Below are 23872 nucleotides of genomic sequence, written 5' to 3'. Positions count from 1 at the left end.
ATAGTGAGCGACAATAGCAGGTACATTAGGTTATGTAGCACTATCTGTAAAACTGTGTCTCCAGCTGCTGTCAGGAAGACAAAATCCAGGAGTCTGGACTGATCTGGGTACATATAGGTAATGGGTCTTTCATCTTTGTACATGGTCCTAGCTAGGGGTCCCCAGGACAAAGCTATGCCTTAGAGCAAGGACCTTTCACCTTTCCTCCTCCTCATTTTTAGGGGGAAGGAAACCTCAAGGGACAGATGCAACATTTAAAAACACCACCAAGAAAAAAAAAATAAAAAAATCAGCAAAATAAGTTCACAGGCAACTGTATAAACCATGATTAATATTTTTTAAATACTTCCAATAATAAAAGGACCTAGAGCCAGGGGCAAAAAAACAAAACAAAATAAAATTCCAACTTGGAATCCCTTTAAAAAACAAAACAAACAAAAAAAAATTATCCCCCAAACAATCAATGTTCGCATCTCACCTTTCAGTTATTTGACAATAACAAAAAAAAATACTGTCTAAACAAAATTAGCATTTTAAAAAACATAATGCTACCTCAGCTGTAAACAATATACAAAAATGCTTTTGTTAAACAAGTTAGATATGGCATAATACATTTAAAAAAGATTAAATTGCATTCTTTATACATAATATGGCAACATGACTTATCAGGGAGTCGTGCAGAAGCAGCAGGTCTAAGGTAGAAATACGAGGAGGAGGGAACAGAGAAGCACACAGGGCCCAAACCTTTTGTTCACACAGTTCCTCAAACAAAAATTAAATCATCCACTCTTTTTTTGATTTAATAGTAAACGTGGCTCAGGTCTTGCTGCAATATTTACTCTGCAAAAGAACTACGGGCAACACGAGAAAAAGTTCCAACATGGCAAGTTATAGCACAGAGTGAAACAAAGCAGAGCTCCACGGCTTCTGAAGCTTTCCTTCCGCTATTACAAACTGCTCTACCAATTAAACCTGTTTTACTGCTACTTCCTGCAGGTGTACGCTGGGAGAAGAAATAGGAATGGTGCCTGCCATATCCCATACTGACCTTCCCTCAATATCTATAGCTCACTTAAGGGGGTAGAGTCAAGCATCAGACTAATGGGGGGATAAGAGAGCTTCTCACCTTCAGAATTAGTAAGAGTTACAAATGTAATCCTGTCACCCCCCAAGAAAGGGCTAAACAATTTCTCCCACCCATTGAGGCTGAAGTCTCAAGAGCTGAGCACAGCACCATATACAGGAGGTCACCTGTGTCTGCAGGTAGAGGAAGCAAGCCAAGGACAAAGCAGTGAAGACCACTTGCTGAGAAGTAGAGACCATGCAGCAGTTAGGAGTGAAAGCTGTCTGAGAAAGAAACCACTGGTGCTTGGACATGCAAAAAGGCCTAATCCAAAGCATTTTATGAGAAGAACCCAGGAAGAAGACAACATGATTAGCTAAAATCCTGCCTTTACTTGGATTATGGGCAGATGATCCCAATCTTCAACCCATCCGTACTATATCACACTGCACTGAAGGCTCCTTGTGGACAACTTAACAAGGAATTCCTGTTAGAAGTACCCTATAGATCAGGGATGGTGAACTCCTAGTCAGGGCTGCCATCAGGGCAGTATTCTTGGGCCTGCAGTATGGGGCCCCAGGATCTACTGCCACATATGGGGGCCCGCTGTAGCGGGCCCTCAGCAGCACATCCTGTTTTATGCGCACAGAACTCCTTGCTGTATCCGGAGCAAAGCGTGCACATGGCTGCAGGTAAAAAAAAACAAACTGCTCTGCTGAGATCGTAAACCCTGCCATAACTCACTATACCTACAGCTCGGATGGTGCTGTCGATTGCGGGTAAGACTGAAAAGCAGCCTCGGAAAGGTGGAATTTTGCACAGCACGTGAGTAAGTCTAGGGAGGGAGCCTATTCCAGCCTAAGGTGCAGCAAGCTCAAAGTTGGGAACTGGGTGGTGGTTGGGGTGGGGAGGAATATGGGGAGACCCTGGGCTGAAAATCCGCCTCTTAAAACATTTTCTTTCCCTGCCCCCCCCCCCCCCCAATGACAGCTAGGAGAGTTACTCCGTATTCAAAAGTTATCCGGCTAGGGAAGTTAATCGGATAAATCCCCCCCTCCCAAATAACTTTAGCCCTGCTCATGTAGCCAGGTGGACTGGACTATGGCCGCCTAGCAGGCCCTCCCTGGGCATTGGTAGCACGGCCGCTGCATGCTCACTCGCCGCTTTCACTCCTGCCCTGCTGTGGCCCACGTTGTTTCCGGGTTCAGGATTTCCTCAGGAAGGAAGTTGGGTTTTCAAAGAGAAGGGACCCAGCGATGGCCGCGCCCGTGCTCCTCCGGGTAAAGCTTTGCCCTCCTCCTCCCCTCGTGATGTCAGCGATCCGGGGCCCCGGGACAGGAAGAGGAGCTGCGGTGGGCTGGAGAGAGACACAGAAGAGGTTTTTTTTTTATTCTTTCTTTTCGCTTTGAATTTGCAGATAAAACAGCTGCAAACATTGTTGCATATACTTTATCCACTGAATGCTTGTGGCCCAGACATTTTGGCTGTATGGGGCCTCAAAATTCCTGATGGCGGCCCTGCTCCTAGTCCTCGAGGGCCACAAACCGGCCAGGTTTTCAGGATATGCATGTGCATATTCATTGTAGATATCCTGAAAACCTGGCCGGTTTGTGGCACTCGAGGACTAGGAGTTCACCATCCCAGCTATAGATGGACCAAGGTCTGTTACGTGGGACAAGTTCTCTTATAGCCCTTAAATCATGGGGAAGGTAAAACACAAAAAACACTGCCTCATCCACTAATTCCATGGGATTTGCACTTCTGTCGGACTTTTGTCACAGTTGAAAATGGAAGTGTCAGTAGCTGAGAAGAAATTAAATCTACAGCTATTTGTTACCAGGAACCAACTGCTGAGGCCCGGGAGACTACCTAAAGCTGCCATGCAGTAGAACTGCTGCATATATCGAACCAATTCAGGAAAATAGGATGAGACCAGCACCACCATACCTTTCAGGTAGCACCAATGGGAGACTCTACCAATCCTCCTGTGAACCCCAACTGCAAACCAAGGAAACTTGCAGAGAGCTTTCCCTTAGTTAACCTTACGCCCATGCGCAAAGTTCTCTTAAAGAAGTCCCAGACTCCTCCTGCCGCTTAGCTCATCTGGCCACTCACTTCTTTCTTTCGTCTGCTGCCTTCCCACAGGCTTTCAGTTTATCAATGATTCACAAACATACACAGTTAAAAAAGGTTTCTCCTTTCCCTTCCTGGCTAAACACGCACAAAGGATGAACTCACATTAAAAGAAGGAACTGTTCGGTTAGAAAATGCCTACCCAGGAATGCCCTGTTTAGCTTCAGGAGCTATCTTCTAGTAACTAAATCAACAATCCACATCTTCTGCAGAAGAGACATCATGCTCAGCACCACTTGAAGGCTCCAACTGCTGGGTCTCTCTCAGGGAAAGGCTTTGACTTTCAAGAATCTGCCACCCCTCCTCCCCTCAACCAAAAGGGCCATGGGGGGAACTCCTCCATGAAAAGCAGCAGGGAAATAGCAGTGCCGAAGCAAGGAGATAAAAAAGGTCCTGAAATGCACATGATGGCATTCCTGTAACAGAAGTCCGTCTTCTAGTGTAACATCTAATACAAGCACCCTGCAATTTACACAATAGCATCCAGCGCAGCACCTCCGCATGGCACAGACACACTGCAGCCTGCACTCGCACAGTCTCTGGGGTTCCCTTGCTGAGGGAGGACAGGAGGAGGACTACGTAATAATGTTGGACATGAATTCAATGAAGCGTTTGGAGTACTGTTCTGGATTCACTGTGGAAATCTCTGCACCGGCCTGGAAGGAACAAGACAGAAACAACATGTAAGACAGAGGCAAGAACTGCAACTACAGGAGAAGCTACCCGTTCCCATGCATGCTAACCCCAGGCCCAGAATATGCCTCTGCCTCCCTCCCCATCCATACTTCAGGAGAGACCCAGCACTTGCCATCCCCCCCCAGTCCCATCCCGTCCACACTTACATCATGCTTCAGAGAGGCCCAAGAATCTGTCGCCTTCCCCCATGCTTCAGAAAATGCCCAGAACCTACCTCCCCCACAACCCCTATTCATGCTTACCCCATGCTTTACTGTTTTGGCAGCATGTGCAGCTTTCTTCTTTGTATCATATGGTGTCAGGATGTCTATAATAGCCATGAAATACACTTCCTTCCTTGGGGCATCTGAGAAAGAAACAAAGGGTTTCAGTGGCACTGCAAAAAAACAACCACTCAGCTGGTCAGTAAGCATCCTGTGCGTCACACACAATACAGAGGAAAAAAAGATGCCACAGTGCAGGAAAGCCAGAGTCCCACAATCCCTGCTCACTACTGCAGAAAACAGCAGCAGGATGGCTTCTATAAATACAAACGAGATCTACGCTTCCTTCCTGCTTTCAGTGGGGAAGACATATGCTTGTTGTGTACATTTTATAAGTAAATGCAAAGCATACAGGGGCCAGTTCAGAATACTGACAGATCTATTTGAGTGGCTTCTTCTAGCAAATATTGCACGGGAGAGTGTGATGTGCATCTCTTAACAGGATGTGGGAATCTCATGTCCTGGGGGCTGAAGCTAGGCATTCACACAGCACAGTACAATCCCAGGATCTGCTGGTACTCACTGTCGTGGCTTTTCAGGGCATACACATCCACCGAAGGGTCGAATTCTCCTGGGCCAAAAAAGCGGGGGAAGTTTAGGAGGTTGCCAGGGCTGTCGGGTGGGGTACCGTAGGAACAGATGGGGTTCCCACCAATGCCATCCTCACACTCTTCCTCCTCAGCTCGATCTTCCACCTCCATTTCCTCTTGCTCCGCACGGTCCACGTCGTGGATTCCTACTAGCAGGCTGTAATCCATGATTCGCAGCTGCCATAAAAACTAGAAAGGGTTTCAACAGCAGAGATCAGTGGAGCAGCCTCAAGAGCAGGTCTGTTAAAAATACCGTGCTTTTAGTTTTTGTTACTGTAAGTTAAACACCTGCCTCCATCTCTATATAACCCAGCGAGACAGCGTATCAAGCAGCATTCACAAGCCAAAAACCAAGTTTTTATACAGGATTTTGTGCCATTATAAATAAATTGAATACATAGATTTCTGGAGATTCTGCACGAGTCAATTGTATTTAGATCATATTTAAACTCAAAGGGATTACAGATTATAAAATGTAGTCTGGATAGGTCTCCTTCAAAACAATGAAGCTGACTTCAGAGAGGGGGGGGGGGGGGGGGGGGATCACATTTCATCCCTTTTGAGGTACTTGCATACTTGCATTATCTCCCTGTAGAAGCTAGGGGTAAATCTAAAATACTCATAAAGCTTTAAATAGCCTAGGTAAGCTTCTTAAATATACACCAGCAAGAGCACTGCTATTATCACAGATCCCAGGGATTGGAGGAGCCAAGCTTCTGGGTCCAGAGCTAGAGCCTTCTCAGTCATGCCTCTCGCACTCCACCATGGAATAACCTGCCAGGCTGGAGGGGGACGTGTCCAAAAGCATCTACCAGCGAGTACAGGGGTGAGGGAATTCTGGTGAAATAAGCAAGTTTACTTACCGTAAACAGTCTTTTCCGTAGATAGCAGGATGAATTAGCCATGTTGTCTGGGAGCGCCCCCTGGCGGCCCAATGTGGGAACTTCTCTTAGAACGTTGAATTTTATTTATTTATTTATTGCTTTTTGTATACTGTTGTTCGGTGTAGCCATCACAACGGTTAACAAAGCATGAGGAAAGCAGTTTCTAACACAAATAATTACATGCATGGTAAAATAATAAAAATAGACAGTATTATTCATGATAAGAACAAGTTATATTTAAGCATTAAAAGAGAATATTAAAAGAGCGGTACATTCCTGTGCATCTGCCTGCATCACCTTAGTTTGTGAGAAAGAATAGAGCAGAGCAGGCCGAAGACAGAACTAACCAGGGAGGAGGGTGGGAACATATGGCTAATTCATCCTGCTGTCTATGGAAAACACAGTTTATGGTAAGCAAACTTGCTTTTTTCCCCCGCAGATAAGCAGGCTGAATTAGTCATGCTGTCCAGGAGTCCCCAGAGCTCAGCTCTCCATGCGAGCAGGTCGACTGTGGATGCTCGTATATGAGTAGGATCTTCTGTGCAGTGTGTCCCTGAAAGTGGTGGACAGTTTTAAGAGTTGGTAGCATAATGCAGTATCTCTTGCCCCATGGATGAGTCGGTGCTGGCGTGTTAATGGAGGCAGTAATGAGACGTGAAGGTATACAATGAAAACCATGTAGCCACCTTGCAGATGTCCTTAACTGGCACTTGCTGCAAGTGTGCAATGGAGGCAGCTACTGCTCTCAGCTGATGTGCCTTGAGTTTCGAAAGCAACCTTTCACACTTGGTAGAATAGCAGAAATGGATGCATTGGGTCAACCAATTCGTTAAGGTAGGTTTGGTTACTGGCAATCCTGGAGCATTCGGGTTGTAGGACAGAAAGTTGAGTGTCTGTTGGGCATACTAGTCCTTTGCTTGTAGTAAGCCAACGCCCTTTTGAAATATAATGTGTGAAGCAGAGCTTCCCGGCTGGAAGCATGCGGTTGTGGAAAAAAGGTCAGCAGTGTTATGGTTTGGTTGAGATGGAATGCAGAGACCACCTTTGGGAGGAAGGACGGGTGTGTCTGAAGGGTGACCTTGTGATTGAAGATAGGAAGCGTGGTGGACAAGCACTTGAAGCTGCTGACCCTCCGTGCCAAAGTTATTGCTACTAGAACGAGTACCTTCCACGTGAGAAACTTCACTGAGGATGATTGCATTGGCTTAAATAGAGGATGCATCAGCGCCTCCAAGATCATGTTTAGGTCTCATGGAACCGCTGGCCGTGTAACTGGAGGACGTAGTTTCAAAGCCTCTTTCATGTAACAAAAAATGAGGGGGTGCGTGGAAATAGAGGCATCCTAAATGGAAAGGTGATAGGCCACAATGGCACGGAGGTGTGCCTGATGGACAAAATTGCTAGTCTGGACATATACAAAGAGTGCAGGCACTGAAGCAAGTGTTCCGGAAAGCACTGAAAGGGGTCCAGGGACGCCAATATACACCAGCAGTGAAACCATGACCACTTGGCTGCATAATTTGTCAGCATGGACTGTCTGCGTAAGGAAATGATGATATCTGGTACCTACAGTGAAATAGGCAGATGGCTCAGTATCTCCCTTTCAATCTCCATGCCATCAAACTAAGGGAGTTCTGCATGGAATGAAGAAGCACCCCATCCTCCTATTTTAGAAGATTCGGTCTGTAAGGTGGTTGTAGGCAGAGGTGCACGAGGTAGGCATACCACGGTTGCCTGGGCCACACCGGTGCTATGAGGATGAGATTAGACTCCTCCGCAATGCATTTCTGAAACATTTGGACAATAAATGGGATCGGGGGGGGGGGGGGGGGGAATACATACATTGATCCCTCCCAGCGGAACAGAAAGGCGTCTTGAGCCACTTGCTGGGAGCTGGGGAACAGGGGGCAGAACTTTGGCAACTTCACATTTTGTTCGGTGGCAAAGATATCTATCATCCGAGGTCCCTACCTGCAGAAGAGGGAGGACACTACCTCCAGATGAAGCTCCCACTCGTGGGGATGAAAGATTCTGCTGAGCCAATCTGCTTCCACGTTTTTCATGCCGGGCAGGTAGATGGCTTGCAGCTGTATGGAGTGAGCCAGCGCCCAGTCTAGAATTAGCACTGACTCTCTGCAAAGAGGTTTGGAACCTCACTCGCCTTCCTTGTTGATGTAGAACATGGTTACCCAATTGCTCATGTAAATCATGACTGTTTTGCGCCGAAGGTGGTGAACGAGTGCACGGACTGCGTATTGAATAGCTCAGAGTTCCAACAGATTGATTTCAAAACGTTTTTCTGAGGGGGGCCAAAGGGCTTGGGTCTTGAAGTGTAGCACATGAGCTCCCCAACCCCTGGTGGAAGCGTCTGTGGTTAGGATGTCCTGGTGGGATGGAGTCCGGAAAGGTGCCCCCCCATTGGAGAATTTCTGTTTGCAGCCATCAGTCCACGTCCGACAACATCGGATGGGATTGCCAGGACCACTGGGACTTTAGTCCTCACTGAAGGCAGCGCATGTGAAGAAGTGGGTGTGGGACCACATACATTGCCACTGCTATGTGACCTAGCAATGTGAGAACTTGGTGAGCTGTGGGGTGGGAAAGGTTCTTCAAAATCGAAGCAAGGGTCCAGAAAGTGCAAATCCTGTCCTCCGGAAGGAAGGCCTTGCACAGGTTCGTGTTAATGATGACGCTTATAAACTGCAGAGATTGAGAGGGGTCTAGATGAGACTTCTTGTAATTTATGATGAATCCAGCTGCTCCAAGCAGGTTATCTTCTGAAATTGGTGGGTGCACAGGCATTCGCTTGGGGTGACAGGCAGCCAATTGTCCAGGTAGGGGAAGAGCTTTATTCCTTGTCTCGGGAGATGGGCCACAGCTACTGCTAGACATTTCAGGAACACCCTGAGCACTAAGGATAGGCTGATTGGCAGCACTCTGTATTGGTACTACTTGTTGTTGACCTGGAAACAAAGGTAGCGCCAGGAAGAGGGGGTGCATTAGTATGTGGGCATAGACATCCTTGAGGTCCAAGGAACACATCCAGTCATTGGATTGCAGAAAAGGCAAAATGGTTTACATAAGAACATAAGAAATTGCCATGCTGGGTCAGACCAAGGGTCCATCAAGCCCAGCATCCTGTTTCCAACAGAGGCCAAAACCAGGCCACAAGAACCTGGCAATTACCCAAACACTAAGAAGATCCCATGCTACTGATGCAATTAATTGATATCTCTTTTTGAAATGAACATCGGTATATAAAAATCGTAAATAAATAAATAATAAATTAATTAATAGCAGTGGCTATTCCCTAAGTAAAATTGATTAATAGCCATTAATGGACTTCTCCAAGAACTTATCCAAACCTTTTTTGAACCCAGCTACACTAACTGCACTAACCACATCCTCTGGCAACAAATTCCAGAGCTTTATTGTGCGTTGAGTGAAAAAGAATTTTCTCTGATTAGTCTTAAATGTGCTACTTGCTAACTTCATGGAATGCCCCCTAGTCCTTCTATTATTCGAAAGTGAAAATAACCGAGTCACATCTACTCGTTCAAGACCTCTCATAATCTTAAAGACCTCTATCATATCCCCCCTCAGCCGTCTCTTCTCCAAGCTGAACAGCCCTAATCTCTTCAGCCTTTCCTCATAGGGAAGCTGTTCCATCCCCTTTATCATTTTTGTTGCCCTTCTCTGTACCTTCTCCATTGCAACTATATCTTTTTTGAGATGCGGCGACCAGATTTGTATTCAAGGTGCGATCTCACCATGGAGCGATTATAGTGGCATTATGACATTTTCCGTTCTATTAACCATTCCCTTCCTAATAATTCCTAACATTCTATTTGCTTTTTTGACTGCTGCAGCACACTGAGCTGACGATTTTAAAGTATTATCCACTATGATGCCTAGATCCTTTTCCTGGGTGGTAACTCCTAATATGGAACCTAACATCGTGTAACTACAGCAACGGTTATTTTTCCCTATATGCAACACCTTGCACTTGTCCACATTAAATTTCATCTGCCATTTGGATGCCCAATCTTCAAGTCTTGCAAGGTCCTCCTGCAATGTATCACAGTCTGCTTGTGATTTAACTACTCTGAATAATTTTGTATCATCTGCAAATTTGGTAACCTCACTCTATATATATATATATATATATATATATATATATATATATATATATATAGATATATAGATATATATAGATATATATATATATATATATATATAAAAGCACCTGTCCAAGTACAGATCCCTGAGGCACTCCACTGTTTACCCTTTTCCACTGAGAAAACTGACCATTTAATCCTACTCTCTGTTTCCTGTCTTTTAACCAGCTTGTAATCCAGGAAAGGACATCGCCTCCTATCCCATGACTTTTTAGTTTTCGTAGAAGCCTCTCATGAGGGACTTTGTCAAACGCCTTCTGAAAATCCAAATACACTACCATCTACCGGTCCACCTTTATCCACATGTTTATTAACCCCTTCAAAAAAATGAAGCAGATTTGTTAGGCAAGACTTCCCTTGGGTAAATCCATGTTGACTATGTTCCATTAAATCAGGTCTTTCTATATGCTTTACAATTTTGGTTTTGGTTTTGCAGGAAGTCATCTTGAACTTCTCCTGCCGAAGCGATTGAGGACATGTAAGTCCAGAATTGGTCTAGTCCCTCACTTTTCTTGGGGATAAGGAAGTATTGGGAGTAGAACCCTTGGAATTGTCGCTTTGGAGGCACCACCTGGATGGCTCGCTGGCGGAGCAGCGAATGAACCTCCTGCAAGAGGAGGGGAATATCCCGCACACCTTTGGAGGATGGAGCTAGGTGTGGTAACGTAGGCTTGGATTTGAAGTTTAGGCGGTAACCATTCTGGACAATGTTCAGAATCCAACGGTCTATTGTAATTTGAACCCATGCTCAAGCGTAGGAAGCTAGATAGCTGCTCAACACTTCATGTAGCTATGGCCTGGTTGATCTTTACTTGACCACAACAAGAAAATGTGCAGCATATATTGTTATTGTCCAGTACATTGTAACAACCAAACAATTATTTATTTTACATCTGCACACTGAAAAGTGTGCATGGCATTCAATGTATGGTATACATTGAATCATTTTGGTATACATTGAATACATTGAATGCCATGCACACTTTTCAGTGTGCAAATGTAAAATAAATGTTTAGTAGTTATATTATTGTCCAGTACATTGTATGCCGCACATTTTCTTGTTGTGATTTCCTCTATATGTGTGTGCTGTTCACTCCGCCTTTCCTCTGTGATCTTTACTTGAACCACTTTCGCACCATACTTCAATCACTAATTCTTTCTGGCTTAGATTACTGCAACTCGCTATACCTAGGCCTACCTCAATCTACTATTGTTCCACTCCAGCTTCTTCTTTCCAACAGCAAGTCCTATCACCAATACTTCATCAACTACATTGGTTACCAGTCAAGAGGCACATCCAATACAAAACTCTAAAAATCATTCATAGCCTGATTTATAACAATAATTCCACCTGGTTATCTGCTGCAATACATGTAAATATCTCTTGCAAAAACCTCAGATCCAAAAACAAACTTCTCTTACAAATTCTGTCCCCTAAAACAACCAGGCTAACTATAACCAGAGAGCGAGCATTTTCAATTGCAGGTCCTATTCAATGGAATACACTACTTCCTGACTTAAGATTAATTGCCAATAAAAAAGATTTCAAAAAAGCTGTCACGCATCATCTCTTCTTACAAGCCTTCCCAGACCTATGCGTATCATGACCATCCTTCTCCTCTCTTTTCATCACCAATGTTATATCACCAAAGTATTTTTATTATTTTATTTTACTATTTCCTCAAAGTATTTTTATTTTTTTCTTATTATTTATTTTGTTTAATTTGTTTTTCAGTCTTAGTCACATGTATTGAATCAACTTATGTATGTTTTTATATGTAACCCGCCTCGAACTTTGGAGGGCGCGGGAAATAAATACTTTAAAATAAATAAATAAGACTGCTGAAGCTTCTGCCCCATGCTTTGCGTCAATTTCTGCAGGTACTAGGCACAGCTACTGTACCTCTGCTAGGGTTGTTGTTGTTGCGGTCTTTATGGCTGGTACGGAGGAGGCCTATATGATGAAAAAGGTCTGTACAACCATATGGGATAGAACAGCTTCCGGAAGGCAGGGTAGTACCGCTTCGGCGGTGCCTGTTCAGCTGGGAACACCGTTTCCCGGCGCTTGTCCCCAAACAAGTTAACACCTTTGCAGGGCAGGTCCACCAGGCTATTATCCTCCTGGCTGTGATGGCTGCCTCAGAGGTCTGAGTTGACATGTCGAAACCCTTGTAAACTGTGCAAAGAAGGTGTCAGAGCCCTTCTTCCATGTCAGTGATACCCCGTCTCTGGGGTTGATCACCCACTCCCTAGTCTTCCTTGACTTCAGGGTCTGAAGGCATTCATAGAGATACTGGGTAATGTAAAATTGGTGCTGCTGTATTTTAGCGTTCAGCATTGATCCCTGGAACACCTTCCCCCCCCCCCGAGTCGTCTAGATAACAGCTGTCTTTGCCCAGAGGGGAGTTGGAATACAGTCTGGTCTTTCTGGCCCGCTTCATGGCGGATTCCATCACCACATACTTGTGTGGTAACTGGACTGGGCCATAATGGATTGACTTCCTCATTCTAAACTTAAGATCAGTCTTCCTAGAGGCAGCAGGCGCCAAGGACAGAGATTCCCATGCCCTGTCCATAACCGTGTCCAGGATTGAGTGTGAAGGCAGGGCGGTGGTCTCTGCCATAACATAAAAAATCTTGAGCAAGCCATGGACTTCAGCCCTAGGGTCCGGTAGTTTTTTGGTCTCCAGGCTGAGGACAGCACTCAGTTTCTTGATAAATCTGGAGTAGAACTGATCCTCTGATGGTGACGTGGGTTTCGGAGGGTCCTCTGGGGGATCCGAGGGTATGCCCGAAGACCCAGGAGAGGGTGGGGAGGAATACACCGGCTCCTGCAACAACTGGGGGGTTGGTGAGCTGACCTCTTCCTTCTGCTGTGCCCGATCCGGGGGTTCCCAACGCGGGGACAAAGCAGGGGAATATTCAAAGGTTGTAGTGGATAGACTAGATAGGGGTTGCGGGAGCTGAGAAGACGCCATAGTGTCGAAAAAAGGTTCAAAGAATCCCCGTGATCTGGGACATCGATTGGCTTAGATCTGTCTCTAGGAGAGTCAGGTGTTCGAACCTGATCTATGAAATGGTCCAAGTGACTCGTTGTTGGCACCCGCTTCTGGGGATGTCAGGTCCCGAAGTCTTTTCTGTTTCCGGGCTGCCAAGCACTGATCGGAAGCAAAGGAGAAAGGCCCAAAGGGCGTGGAGTGTCCACCTCCGAAGGCCCAGAACCCTCGACATTGGAGAGGGTGAAGAGTGCTGGCAGAGTCTTAGGACGGTGTGAGCTCTTCATAGAGTCGTGCGATGTGTGGCGCTGATGTGTCGGGTGTGTCATGGTGGAATTTGGCCTTTCCCGGCATCGGTAGCAGGCTGCTTCAGCGCCAGCTGCACGCTTCGGCACTAGCTTGAGGGTGCACTTCGGCGCTGTAGGATATGACACAGCAGCCTTATGCCTTGGATGATGCTCCGCTTTGAGCAGCTTGCTCAGGGTGATCTAATGCCTTGGGATTGATGGCGCGGCTCTATGCATGTCTCTGGCTGGGGGCGCCATGGGCGACGCATCCGAAGTAGGAGGGCTGGTGCACAGCCCAGGTGCTGAGGCCGCCTTGACGTGGCCTGGTCTCTCCTCCCCAGCCCAGTCTTTCATGGATTTGGCCCCATGTGACTTACTGGAGAAGGTTGTAAGAAGGATGCCTGTTTCTGTCCATCCAGTCTTTTGGGCTCCCACCCTGGAGAAGACTGCGCAGATGCTGGGATGGGGCGTACGAGCCCACAGTCTTCAAGAAGTTCCTTAGCTCGGCAATTTTAACAGCCCGCTGACGCTGAGCACAAGGAGACATCCTGCTGCAGTCCCGGCAGGATGCCTGGTTGTGGTCCAGCCCCAGGCAGTGATAGCAAACTCTGTGTCTATCAGTGATGGACACGATTTGCCGCATTGGTAAAACTTGAACCCTAGGGCTTTAGGGGCAAAGGTAGCACTGAAAAGTGCTTTTGTGGGTTCGCTTAGGCAAAGAAAATGTGAGAGAAATGGAGAAAAAAAAAAGAGGCACCAGATTAACCCGTGACTGTCGGTGTGCGAGAAAGCAAAGAACTGAGGCGATGCAGGCAGATGCACGGGAAGGTACTGCGCAAGCGTGCAGAAGCACGTCTTTCAACGTTCCAAGAGAAGTTCCTGCTTCAGGCCGCCAGGGGCACTCCCAGACAGCATGGCTAATTCAGCCTGCTTATCTGCGGGAAAATACATCTTACTTGATAAATTCTTTTCCTTGAAGTAGGGCAAACCAGTCCACACCAGTGGGTTGTGTACTCCAACCAGCAGATGGAGGCTGAGACAGACTAGCAGATGTCACCTTATATAGTTCAGCTCTGGCACCAGCCACCCAGTACTTTCTTCAAAAGCAAACTGTGGACACTAACAACTAACAAGAAATATTGCATCCTACAAACACTGTTGGAAATTACCCTTGGGTTTATTCTCTTTCTTTTTTTTTTTTTTTTAAATAATGGAAACACTGTCTTAGGTGACTATTGTTAGCGGAGCTGAGTCCAATCAGAAAACCAGAATAGAAACGGGACTCACTTACCCAGTTTTGTGCTAGTCCAGCTCCATGGGGTATACTTGAAACTCATTCTTTCCTTGACAAGGATCTTGCAAAACAGAAAAAAGTCGACTGCCCAAAGGCAAGCCCAGGGTGGATTGTTGGACTAGTTTGCCCTAATTTGAGGAAGAAAAATTATCAGGTAAGAAGTAATTTCACTTTCCTCTTCATCTGGGCAAGTCAGTCCACACCAGTGGAATCTACCAAAGCTACTTCCCAGAAGGACAGGAGGCTGCCTGAGTTCCAAGCAGCACTGCCCTAGCAAAGGCAGAATCCTCTTACGCCTCCATATCCAGCTGGTAATTCCTGGCAAACATATGCAATGAAGACCACGTCGCCACTCTACCGATCTCTGCTGGAGAAAGCAAATGCAATTCTGCTCAGGAAACTGCCTGCATCCAGGTCAAATGTGCCCGAACGTGCCTTGGGAGAGGCTTCCTGGAATCCACATAGGCCACTTCATCACTTTCTTAACACAAAGAACCACTATGCCCTGAGAAGCTGCCTCTTCCTTCTTCACCCCCTCCCCGTGAAGAAGAAAAAGCTGATCTGATTTCTGAAAATCATTCGTAACCTCTAGAGAACACAATAAATGCCGCCGCACATCCAACAGCTACAATTTCCTGTCCATCCATATCCCTGTTTAAGGATGGCAACAAAACAGACTGATGTATCCGAAACCACCTTCAGAAGAAAGACAAGTACCGTCCATATCTGTATACTATCCAGCGTGATAATCAAAAAAGGCTCTCTGCGGAGGAAGTGACGTCATCTCAGCAGATGGCTGCCTGAACTAGAGTCTCCTTCACCAACAAGCTAAATCTCCGTTGATCATAGGCATCCATTTAGTTACACCTCCTCAAAACAGTTTTAAAGACTGACACCTTCAGATGTCGGTAAAGTGAAAAATCAACTTTAGAAAATATTCCTACCACAAACAAGGGCAGATCGGAGAGGCTAACTTAGCAACAATGGGGCTGCAAGAAGGCGGCCAGATGTCGGAGGAAACCTCAGAGAGCCAACTACTTACGGGTGATGACCTACCGACGCGAGCTGAAATGAAAAGATGGTTTGCTGATCTAAAGCAATATATTCACAATAATAAAAGTGAAATAATGAACTCCATCGAGAAAATAAAGGAGGAGGTTGCTGAAAATGGACAGCGGATTTTTGAAATCGAAACCAGAACTGATGCGCATAGCAAGGACAAAGTTGGCGTGGGGAGAAAGATCTTCACTTCAGAAAGAGATCGAACTGCTCACGGAAAAAGTAGAAGATCTGGAAAACCGTTCCCACTGCCATAATTTGCGGTTCAGGGGCATACCCGAGACTCCGGAACATCAAAATTGTATGGAGATCATAGCACAGATAAGCGACATGCTGTTACAAAGAGCCCAACATTCTTCTACGTCAGAAAACTTATCAGCAGTAAAAATTGACCGCGCACACCGAGCCCTGGGGCCTAGAATGAACAACAGGCCCTGCGATGTGTTTACCTGCTTTCATGATTTTGCCCTTAAAGACAAAATAGCGACTATTGCAAGGAAATAAGTGACCTGGTCATGGCAGGGGCATGATATGATTTATGCTGACTTGTCCCCAGTAACCATCCGGAAGAGACAGGAAATGAAAAGATTGATTTTATGTAATTTTTATTCTAATCTATTCTTATTTTCATTGTTTTTATAGTATTAATGTGTAAACCGTAGAGATAGAGACATGGCTCTCTGTATAACGGTATAGAAAAGCTGTATAAATAAAAAAAAATGTCCTTCGCAACGATAACGTGCGCTACAGATGGCTTTTTCCTTTTGGACTGAGCTTTTCTCTCAAAGGAGAATCTCATCGCGTCAAAACTCTAACGGATGCAGCCCACATATTGAGTGACGCTGGATACCCAGGCTTTGAAGAATTACCAGCTGCTTCGAAGACTGCAACCTGAAGAGATGACCTGCCCCGTTGGCAACGAGTGGCTAAGTGAGGTCGCAGACTCAGGCGCAATCCAGAGAATGAAGGCCTACCTCGAGACCAAACATGAGTATATGATGGATGTTATAGACTTAGTTTTCTAAGTTCAGGTTGGAGGAATTAATGAGATATTTCTACCTTATGATTTTGAGCAGGGAAATATTAAGAAATCATCAGGAGGGGTATATATGCATCCAGGAAAAGCTCGGGTTTTCAATTCGTGATGTCTCAGAGTTGCAAAGTTTTGAGGTTATTTTAATGGAGAACAGAAATGTACCAATTTCCGAAGTTGCAAAGTTATATATTGTTGGGAGATACTAACATGCTGGGATGGCTATTTCCTCTATAAATACAGCAGTAGAGCTACACTGGTGGGGCTATACTGCTAGGATTTGGGGAATAATGGGGGTATATCAGTGGGAATTGACTGGTTTAAAGCTGCATGGGGTAATACTTCGTGGAGTATACTTGGGATGTGTTGTTGATGGGCTGAACTGGGTGTGTGCAAAATGGTTTGGGCGGTTTCTCAGGTTAATATATATTATGGGTGAGGGGATACCTTTTGCACGGTTACATTCCTCTATTTACATTACTCATAGATGGCGGCTATAAATCTTTTCTCCCTTAATGTTAAGGGATTAAATTCCTACCTAAAGCAGCACCGCCTATTCTCAGACTTGAAACAACATCAGATAACAGTAGTTTTTGTTCAGGAGACACACCTTAAACGTCGCTATGAAGGCACTATGAAGAATGATTTGTATCCTGCACAGTACTGGGCAGCGAGCTCTAAAGCACACAAATAAAACAATAAATAAAACAAAAGGGAGGAGGAATAGCCTAGTGGTTAGAGCAGTGGGCTATGAACCAGGAGACCAGGGTTCAAGTCCCACTGTCGCTCCTTGTGACCTTGGGCAAGTCACTTTACCCTTCATTGCCTCAGGTACAAACTTAGATTGTAAGTCCTCTAGGGATAGGGAAATATCTACAATACCTGTATGTAAACCGATGTGGTATCTCCAATTGAATGTCTATAAATAAAAAATAAATATACAGGGGGTGGGAATATTACTAAGAAAAGATATTTTTGAACAGGTGAACTGCGTCCTGGACCCGGAGGGCTGATACATATTACTACAAATCTCTCTAGGGGGAATGAAATATACACTGGTCAATGTATATGCGCCAAACTCTAATCAAGGTTTATTTTTTGGGAAATTGTCACAACCCATAGAAGATAACGCAGAGGGCTATTTCCTCTATAAATACAGCAGTAGAGCTACACTGGTGGGGCTATCCTGGGCATGCCCCAGCATTTGGGAGGGATCGTAAGCTATTGAAGGCATGCCTCTCCAGGTTTGACCTGCTTGATCCTTGGAGAACCAGATATCCCAAGTCAAAAAGTTATACTTTTTTCTCGAAGGCGCACCAATCCTACTCGCGAATAGATTTATTCTTTATGGATAAGGGATGTATAAACCTGACATCTCTCCCAATTATTGAACCTATTACATGGTCTGACCACGCGCCCATAAGAATGACTCTTAATATTTCTCAATATGACAAAGGGCAGCAATACTGGAGGCTCAATGATAGTTTATCCCAGGACAAGCAGGATGCTAGTCCTCACATATGGGTGACGTCACTGACGGAGCCCTAAAGCGGGAAAGCTTTCTGTCAAAGTTTCTAGAAACTTTTGACTGGCCCTGTGAGGGCACTGAGCATGCCCAGCATGCTATGATATTCTCTGCCACAGGTGTCTCTCTTCAGTCTTCGTCTTTCCGCGCTGCAGTTAGTATCGCGGGATAGGAGCCATTGAGAACTTCTCAATACTTTGTGACTAAAAAAAGTCATATTATTAGATATTCTCTCTCACAATTCTCTCAAGGGGTTTTCTTCTTCACCGGCTGGTGAGTACCTCGGTCTCAAATTTATTCTCCTCAGGAGAAAATTTTTTTTTTTTCTCATAATTTTCGCTATTTGCCTCGACGGCCGTCGATAGCAATATGGCTACCAGTTTTAAAAAATGTCCGGTATGCGCCCGTAAGATGTCGCTTACTGATCCGCATCTCGAGTGTGTAATATGTCTCGGAGAAAATCACAACGTAAAAAATTGTCCGCAATGTGCCGAAATGACGCCGAAAACGAGAAAGTCTCGACTGGAAAAAATGGAACATTTATTCCATCTCCAGTTAATACCATCACCTTCGACGTCATCAAGATCGTCTCCGGCCGGAGCGAAAAAGCGCTTGCTACTTAAAAAAATCCACCCCGGGACCGTCGGGAGATCACTCATCGTCTTCGTCCGCATCGACGAAATCCGTTGACCCGCAGAAACCAAAACATAGGCATCGACATAGACAGTCATCGATGACTGAATCCACGTCCCAGGATCCGTCGACGGCAAAGCGGCCACGTTCGGAGGAAACCTCGGTGTCTGGGCCTCATCCTCCGATCTCAATTTCTGATCCCCCGCAGGGCCCTGCAATGGATCCAACGCTTCAGCCTTCGCCACCGCTTACAACTGCTCTGGTACCATCAGTTGTAACGCCGGAATTGTCTGATATCATCAGACAAGCGATATCACAGGCTTTGAGGGAACAGCTAATTCCGATGGGCTCGTCGATGCCGATGCTTCCAGCATCGATGCCGGCAACTTTGCCGATGCCGGTGGGACCACCGATGCCGGTGTCCACAGTGGCGCCGAGAACACTAGAGGAGTCGACGTCGACACCAAGAATAATAACCACATCGACGTCGATATATGCGCAACTGCCATTGACTACTCCCGTATCGATGCCTATGTTGCCGCCTCCATCGGGAAAAAGGCCGCTCTCGACGTCGACAACGAGGCAAACATCAGTTCCATCGAGACCAGCACCGATGGATGACGATGATGTTCATGACCTACCATCCTTCCAACGTCTACTTCAAAGGTATCAGGATGTCATAGACACCTTACCCAAAAAGCCTGGGGAGCATGTGTTTCCATCTACTCCCACTGATGACTCATTACCAGGTCCATCAGGACTACATCTGCCACAGAGATCAACATCAAAACAACCTTATAGACAGGAAGAAGAGGATTCTTGGGATAGTCAAGATACAGACTCCTCTTCTGAGGACTTCATGTCGGATCCCTCACCTCCAGAACCCAGAAAGAAGTCCCCACCTGAAGACCTGTCTTTCTCAAATTTCATACAGGATATGGCAGACACCATTCCTTTTAAATTGGAAGCAGAACAGGACTCAAGACAACATACTTTAGAGGTCCTGCAATTTGTGGATCCACCCAAACAAGTTTTGGCAATCCCAATTCATGAGGTGCTCTTAGACCTGCAACACCGTATCTGGGAGCATCCATCCACAGTTTTATCTGTAAACAAAAGGGTAGATTCAACTTACTTGGTACAATCAGCACCAGGGTACCAAAAGGCACAACTACCACATCAATCTGTGGTAGTTGAATCTGCCCAGAAAAAATCAAAAAGAATCCGCCCTCACTCCTCCACTCCACCGGGCAAGGATCATCGCTTCCTTGATTCCTTGGGAAAAAAAATCTATCACTCTTCCATGCTAAATTCAAGAATCTCTGCATACCAGCTGTACATGACACAGTATCAGAGAAATTTATGGAAGCAGATGGAGGAACTTACAAACTCTCTGCCTGAACAGCTTCAAGAACCTGCACAAGCCATAATACATAAAGGCCTGGAAGCAGGTAAACATGAAGTAAGAGCGGCCTACGACAGTTTCGACACTGCCTCTAGGACTGCAGCTGCAGGCATTGCTGCTCGCAGATATGCATGGCTCAAGGCATCCGACCTCAGGCCTGAGGTTCAGGAAAAACTTGTTGACCTTCCATGCCTGGAAGACAACCTATTTGGAGAAAAGGTACAAGAGGCAGTACAACAACTGAAGGATCACACAGAGACTTTACGTCAACTGTCCCAAATACCTCAGGATCCTTCCACACAGCCTCTTAGACGACTTCCCCGCAGAGAAACAAGGAGGCCTTACTACAGGCCACGCAGATACTACTCTCAAACATCTAGGGGTAGATCTACTAGGCCTCAACAGCAACGTGCCCAAACTAGACAACCCAGGGCACCTCGTACTCAACCTCCACCTCAGACAGGCCCTGCATCTGGGTTTTGAGATACTGCCCAGAGAAAAAGCCACTCCTTTAAACCCTCACACACAACTTCCAGTGGGTGGAAGAGTATGCCATTTTTACACTCACTGGAAAACAATAACAACAGACCAATGGGTGCTCTCTATAGTTGCTCAAGGATACAAACTAAATTTCCTGTCAATTCCACCAGAATTTCCACCGAGAGCCTTCCCACAACAAGAATCTCAACTAATTCCTCTACAAGCAGAATTATCCACCCTTCTAAAAATCAGGGCAATACAGTTAGTGCCCCAATCTCAGAAGGGAAGAGGATTCTACTCCTGTTACTTCCTCATTCCAAAGAAAACAGGAGGCCTAAGGCCCATCCTAGACCTAAGAAATCTCAACAAATTTCTAAAGAAAGAAAAATTCAGGATGGTTTCCCTAGGCACCATGCTTCCTCTTCTTCAACAAGAAGATTGGCTTTGTTCTCTGGATCTTCAGGATGCTTATACTCACATCCCAATATACCCTCATCGCAAGTACCTGCGCTTCATAGTGGGTCATCAACATTTCCAATACAGAGTACTCCCTTTCGGACTCGCCTCTGCACCCAGAGTGTTCACAAAATGTCTAGCAGTCATAGCAGCACATATACGCAAACAAGGTGCTCATGTCTTCCCATACCTAGACGACTGGCTCATCAGAAGTCAGTCTCTACAAGGAGCTCTCGATTCTCTCAATCAAACAATTGCAACACTACATTCAGTGGGTTTCCTGATCAATTATCAAAAATCCCACCTCACACCATTACAACTGCTTCAATTCATAGGAGCAGATTTGAACACCAACCTTGCAAGAGCTTTTCTACCAGAAGATCGTGCAGAAACAATCTCACTGCTAGCAACGTGGCTCAGCTCACAAACACAAGCAACAGCTCACCAGTTTCTAACTTTACTAGGCCACATGGCCTCTACAGTTCACGTTACACCCATGGCATGTTTAGCCATGAGAATAACACAATGGACTTTAAGATCACAATGGATCCAAGCCATTCAACCACTGCATACTCAAATTCAAGTAACCCACGAACTACGTTCTTCTCTACTATGGTGGATGAACAAGGACAATTTGCACAAGGGCCTACCTTTTCAACAACCAGTTCCACAAGTAACTGTAACTACAGATGCATCCACCTTGGGTTGGGGAGCTCATATAGACAACCTCCAAACACAAGGAACTTGGACAAAGCTCGAAGCAACATTTCAAATCAATTTCCTGGAACTTCGAGCTATACGTTATGCTTTACATGCCTTCAAGGACTGCCTTACACACAAGACTGTTCTGATCCAAACGGACAACACAGTAGCCATGTGGTACATAAACAAACAAGGAGGAACAGGCTTGTACCTCCTTTGTCAAGAGGCAGCTCAGATATGGGGTTGGGCCCTAAACAACTCCATGTTTCTCAAGGCCACTTATCTGGCAGGCATTCACAATGTAGTGGCGGACAGACTCAGTCGTCAATTCCAACCACACGAATTGTCCCTGGATCCCTCAGTAGTGACCAGGATATTTCAACTTTGGGGACAGCCAACAGTAGACCTCTTTGCATCACATCTGAATCACAAAGTGGACAACTACTGTTTCCTATACAACTTGAACAACAGGCCAACCAAGGACGCCTTTGCTCGCCCTTGGAACTCAGGCCTACTCTACGCGTATCCTCTAATACCGCTCATAACCAAAACTCTAGTGAAGCTGCAACAGGACAAGGGGACCATGATACTCATAGCCCCATATTGGCCTCGACAAGTATGGTTTCCCACACTCCTAGATCTTTCAGTCAGGGATCCAATTCGTCTGGGAGTAGCTCCCACTCTCATAACTCAAGATCAGGGTCGGTTGCGCCATCCCAACCTCCAATCCCTATCCCTGAGAGCATGGATGTTGAAAGCTTGATCTTACAACCACTCAATCTTTCATCCAATATATCTCAAGTACTTATAGCTTCACGTAAACCTTCCACACGGAAGAACTATGCTTCCAAATGGAAAAGATTCACTTTGTGGTGCAAGCAAAACAACATCAATCCTTTCACTTGCCCTACAAATTCTTTACTAGACTACTTGTACCATCTTTCAGAATCTGGTCTCCAGACTTCATCTGTAAGAGTACATTTAAGTGCAATCTCCGCTTACCATAATCAGGTAGCAGATGCACCTATCTCTACACAACCTCTTGTCAGCAGGTTTATGAGAGGCTTAACTCACCTCAAACCACCAATTAGACATCCAGCCACACAATGGGATCTCAATTTGGTTTTATCAAGACTTATGCATTCTCCTTTTGAACCCATACATTCCAGTGAGCTAAAATTTCTTACATGGAAGACTATTTTCCTCATAGCCATTACATCAGCTAGAAGGGTTAGTGAGTTGCAAGCACTTGTCACATATGAACCTTACACTAAGTTCTTACATGACAGAGTGGTTCTCCGTATTCATCCTAAATTCCTCCCCAAGATAGTCACGGAATTCCACTTAAACCAATCTATAGTTTTACCCACATTCTTTCCAAGGCCTCACTCTCATCAAGGAGAAAGGGCCTTGCATACCTTGGACTGTAAGCGTGCTTTATCCTTTTATCTCAACTGCACTGCAGCCCACAGGAAATCCAATCAACTCTTTGTTTCCTATGACCCAAACAAACCAGGTAAACCAGTGGGAAAACATACTCTATCCAACTGGCTAGCAGATTGCATACAATTTTGTTATGAACAAGCAGGCCTTCCTCTCCAAGGGCGAGTAAAAGCACACTCAGTAAGAGCAATGTCAACTTCAGTAGCACACTATCGTTCAGTGCCAATACTGGACATATGTAAAGCAGCAACATGGACTTCTCTTCATACCTTTGCAGCTCATTACTGTTTGGATAAGCAAGGAAGACAAGATTCAGCCTATGGACAATCTGTCCTAAAGAACTTGTTCCCAGTCTAAGCCCAACTCCTTCTACAACCAACCTACTATGATCTTCGGCTGACTCATTTCAACAATACTTCACTGTTGCCTCAATACAAAATGACTCAGCCTCTAGCTTGCTAATCACCCATATGTGAGGACTAGCATCCTGCTTGTCCTGGGATAAAGCAAAATTGCTTACCTTGTAATAGGTGTTATCCCAGGACAGCAGGATGTAGTCCTCACAGAACCCACCCGCCACCCCGCGGAGTTGGGCCTCAAACCTTTTTATTATTTTATTTTTGCTAATGCATTTGCTACATATGAGACTGAAGAGAGACACCTGTGGCAGAGAATATAATAGCATGCTGGGCATGCTCAGTGCCCTCACAGGGCCAGTCAAAAGTTTCTAGAAACTTTGACAGAAAGTTTTC

The 23872-nt window shown here is 45.5% G+C and overlaps 1 protein-coding gene across 2 annotated transcripts in view; it reads right to left on the bottom strand.

The window, feature by feature from the left end:
- Nucleotides 1–448: 448 nt before the first annotated feature.
- Nucleotides 449–23872, bottom strand: part of PIP4K2B (phosphatidylinositol-5-phosphate 4-kinase type 2 beta) — a 66775-nt gene continuing 43351 nt past the window's right edge. For both annotated transcript variants that reach the window (XM_029572984.1, XM_029572985.1), the window contains exons 8-10: nt 4679–4934; nt 4135–4238; nt 449–3852 (exon numbers count right to left, since the gene is read on the bottom strand). In XM_029572984.1, the coding sequence (XP_029428844.1) occupies nt 3772–3852; nt 4135–4238; nt 4679–4934 (441 nt within the window). In that variant the 3' untranslated portion in view covers nt 449–3771. The remainder of the gene's footprint in view (nt 3853–4134; nt 4239–4678; nt 4935–23872) is intronic.

Source organism: Rhinatrema bivittatum, chromosome 12 (genome assembly GCF_901001135.1).
Source record: "Rhinatrema bivittatum chromosome 12, aRhiBiv1.1, whole genome shotgun sequence".
Taxonomy (NCBI): domain Eukaryota; kingdom Metazoa; phylum Chordata; class Amphibia; order Gymnophiona; family Rhinatrematidae; genus Rhinatrema; species Rhinatrema bivittatum.
This window is presented reverse-complemented; position numbering and strand designations above follow the sequence as displayed.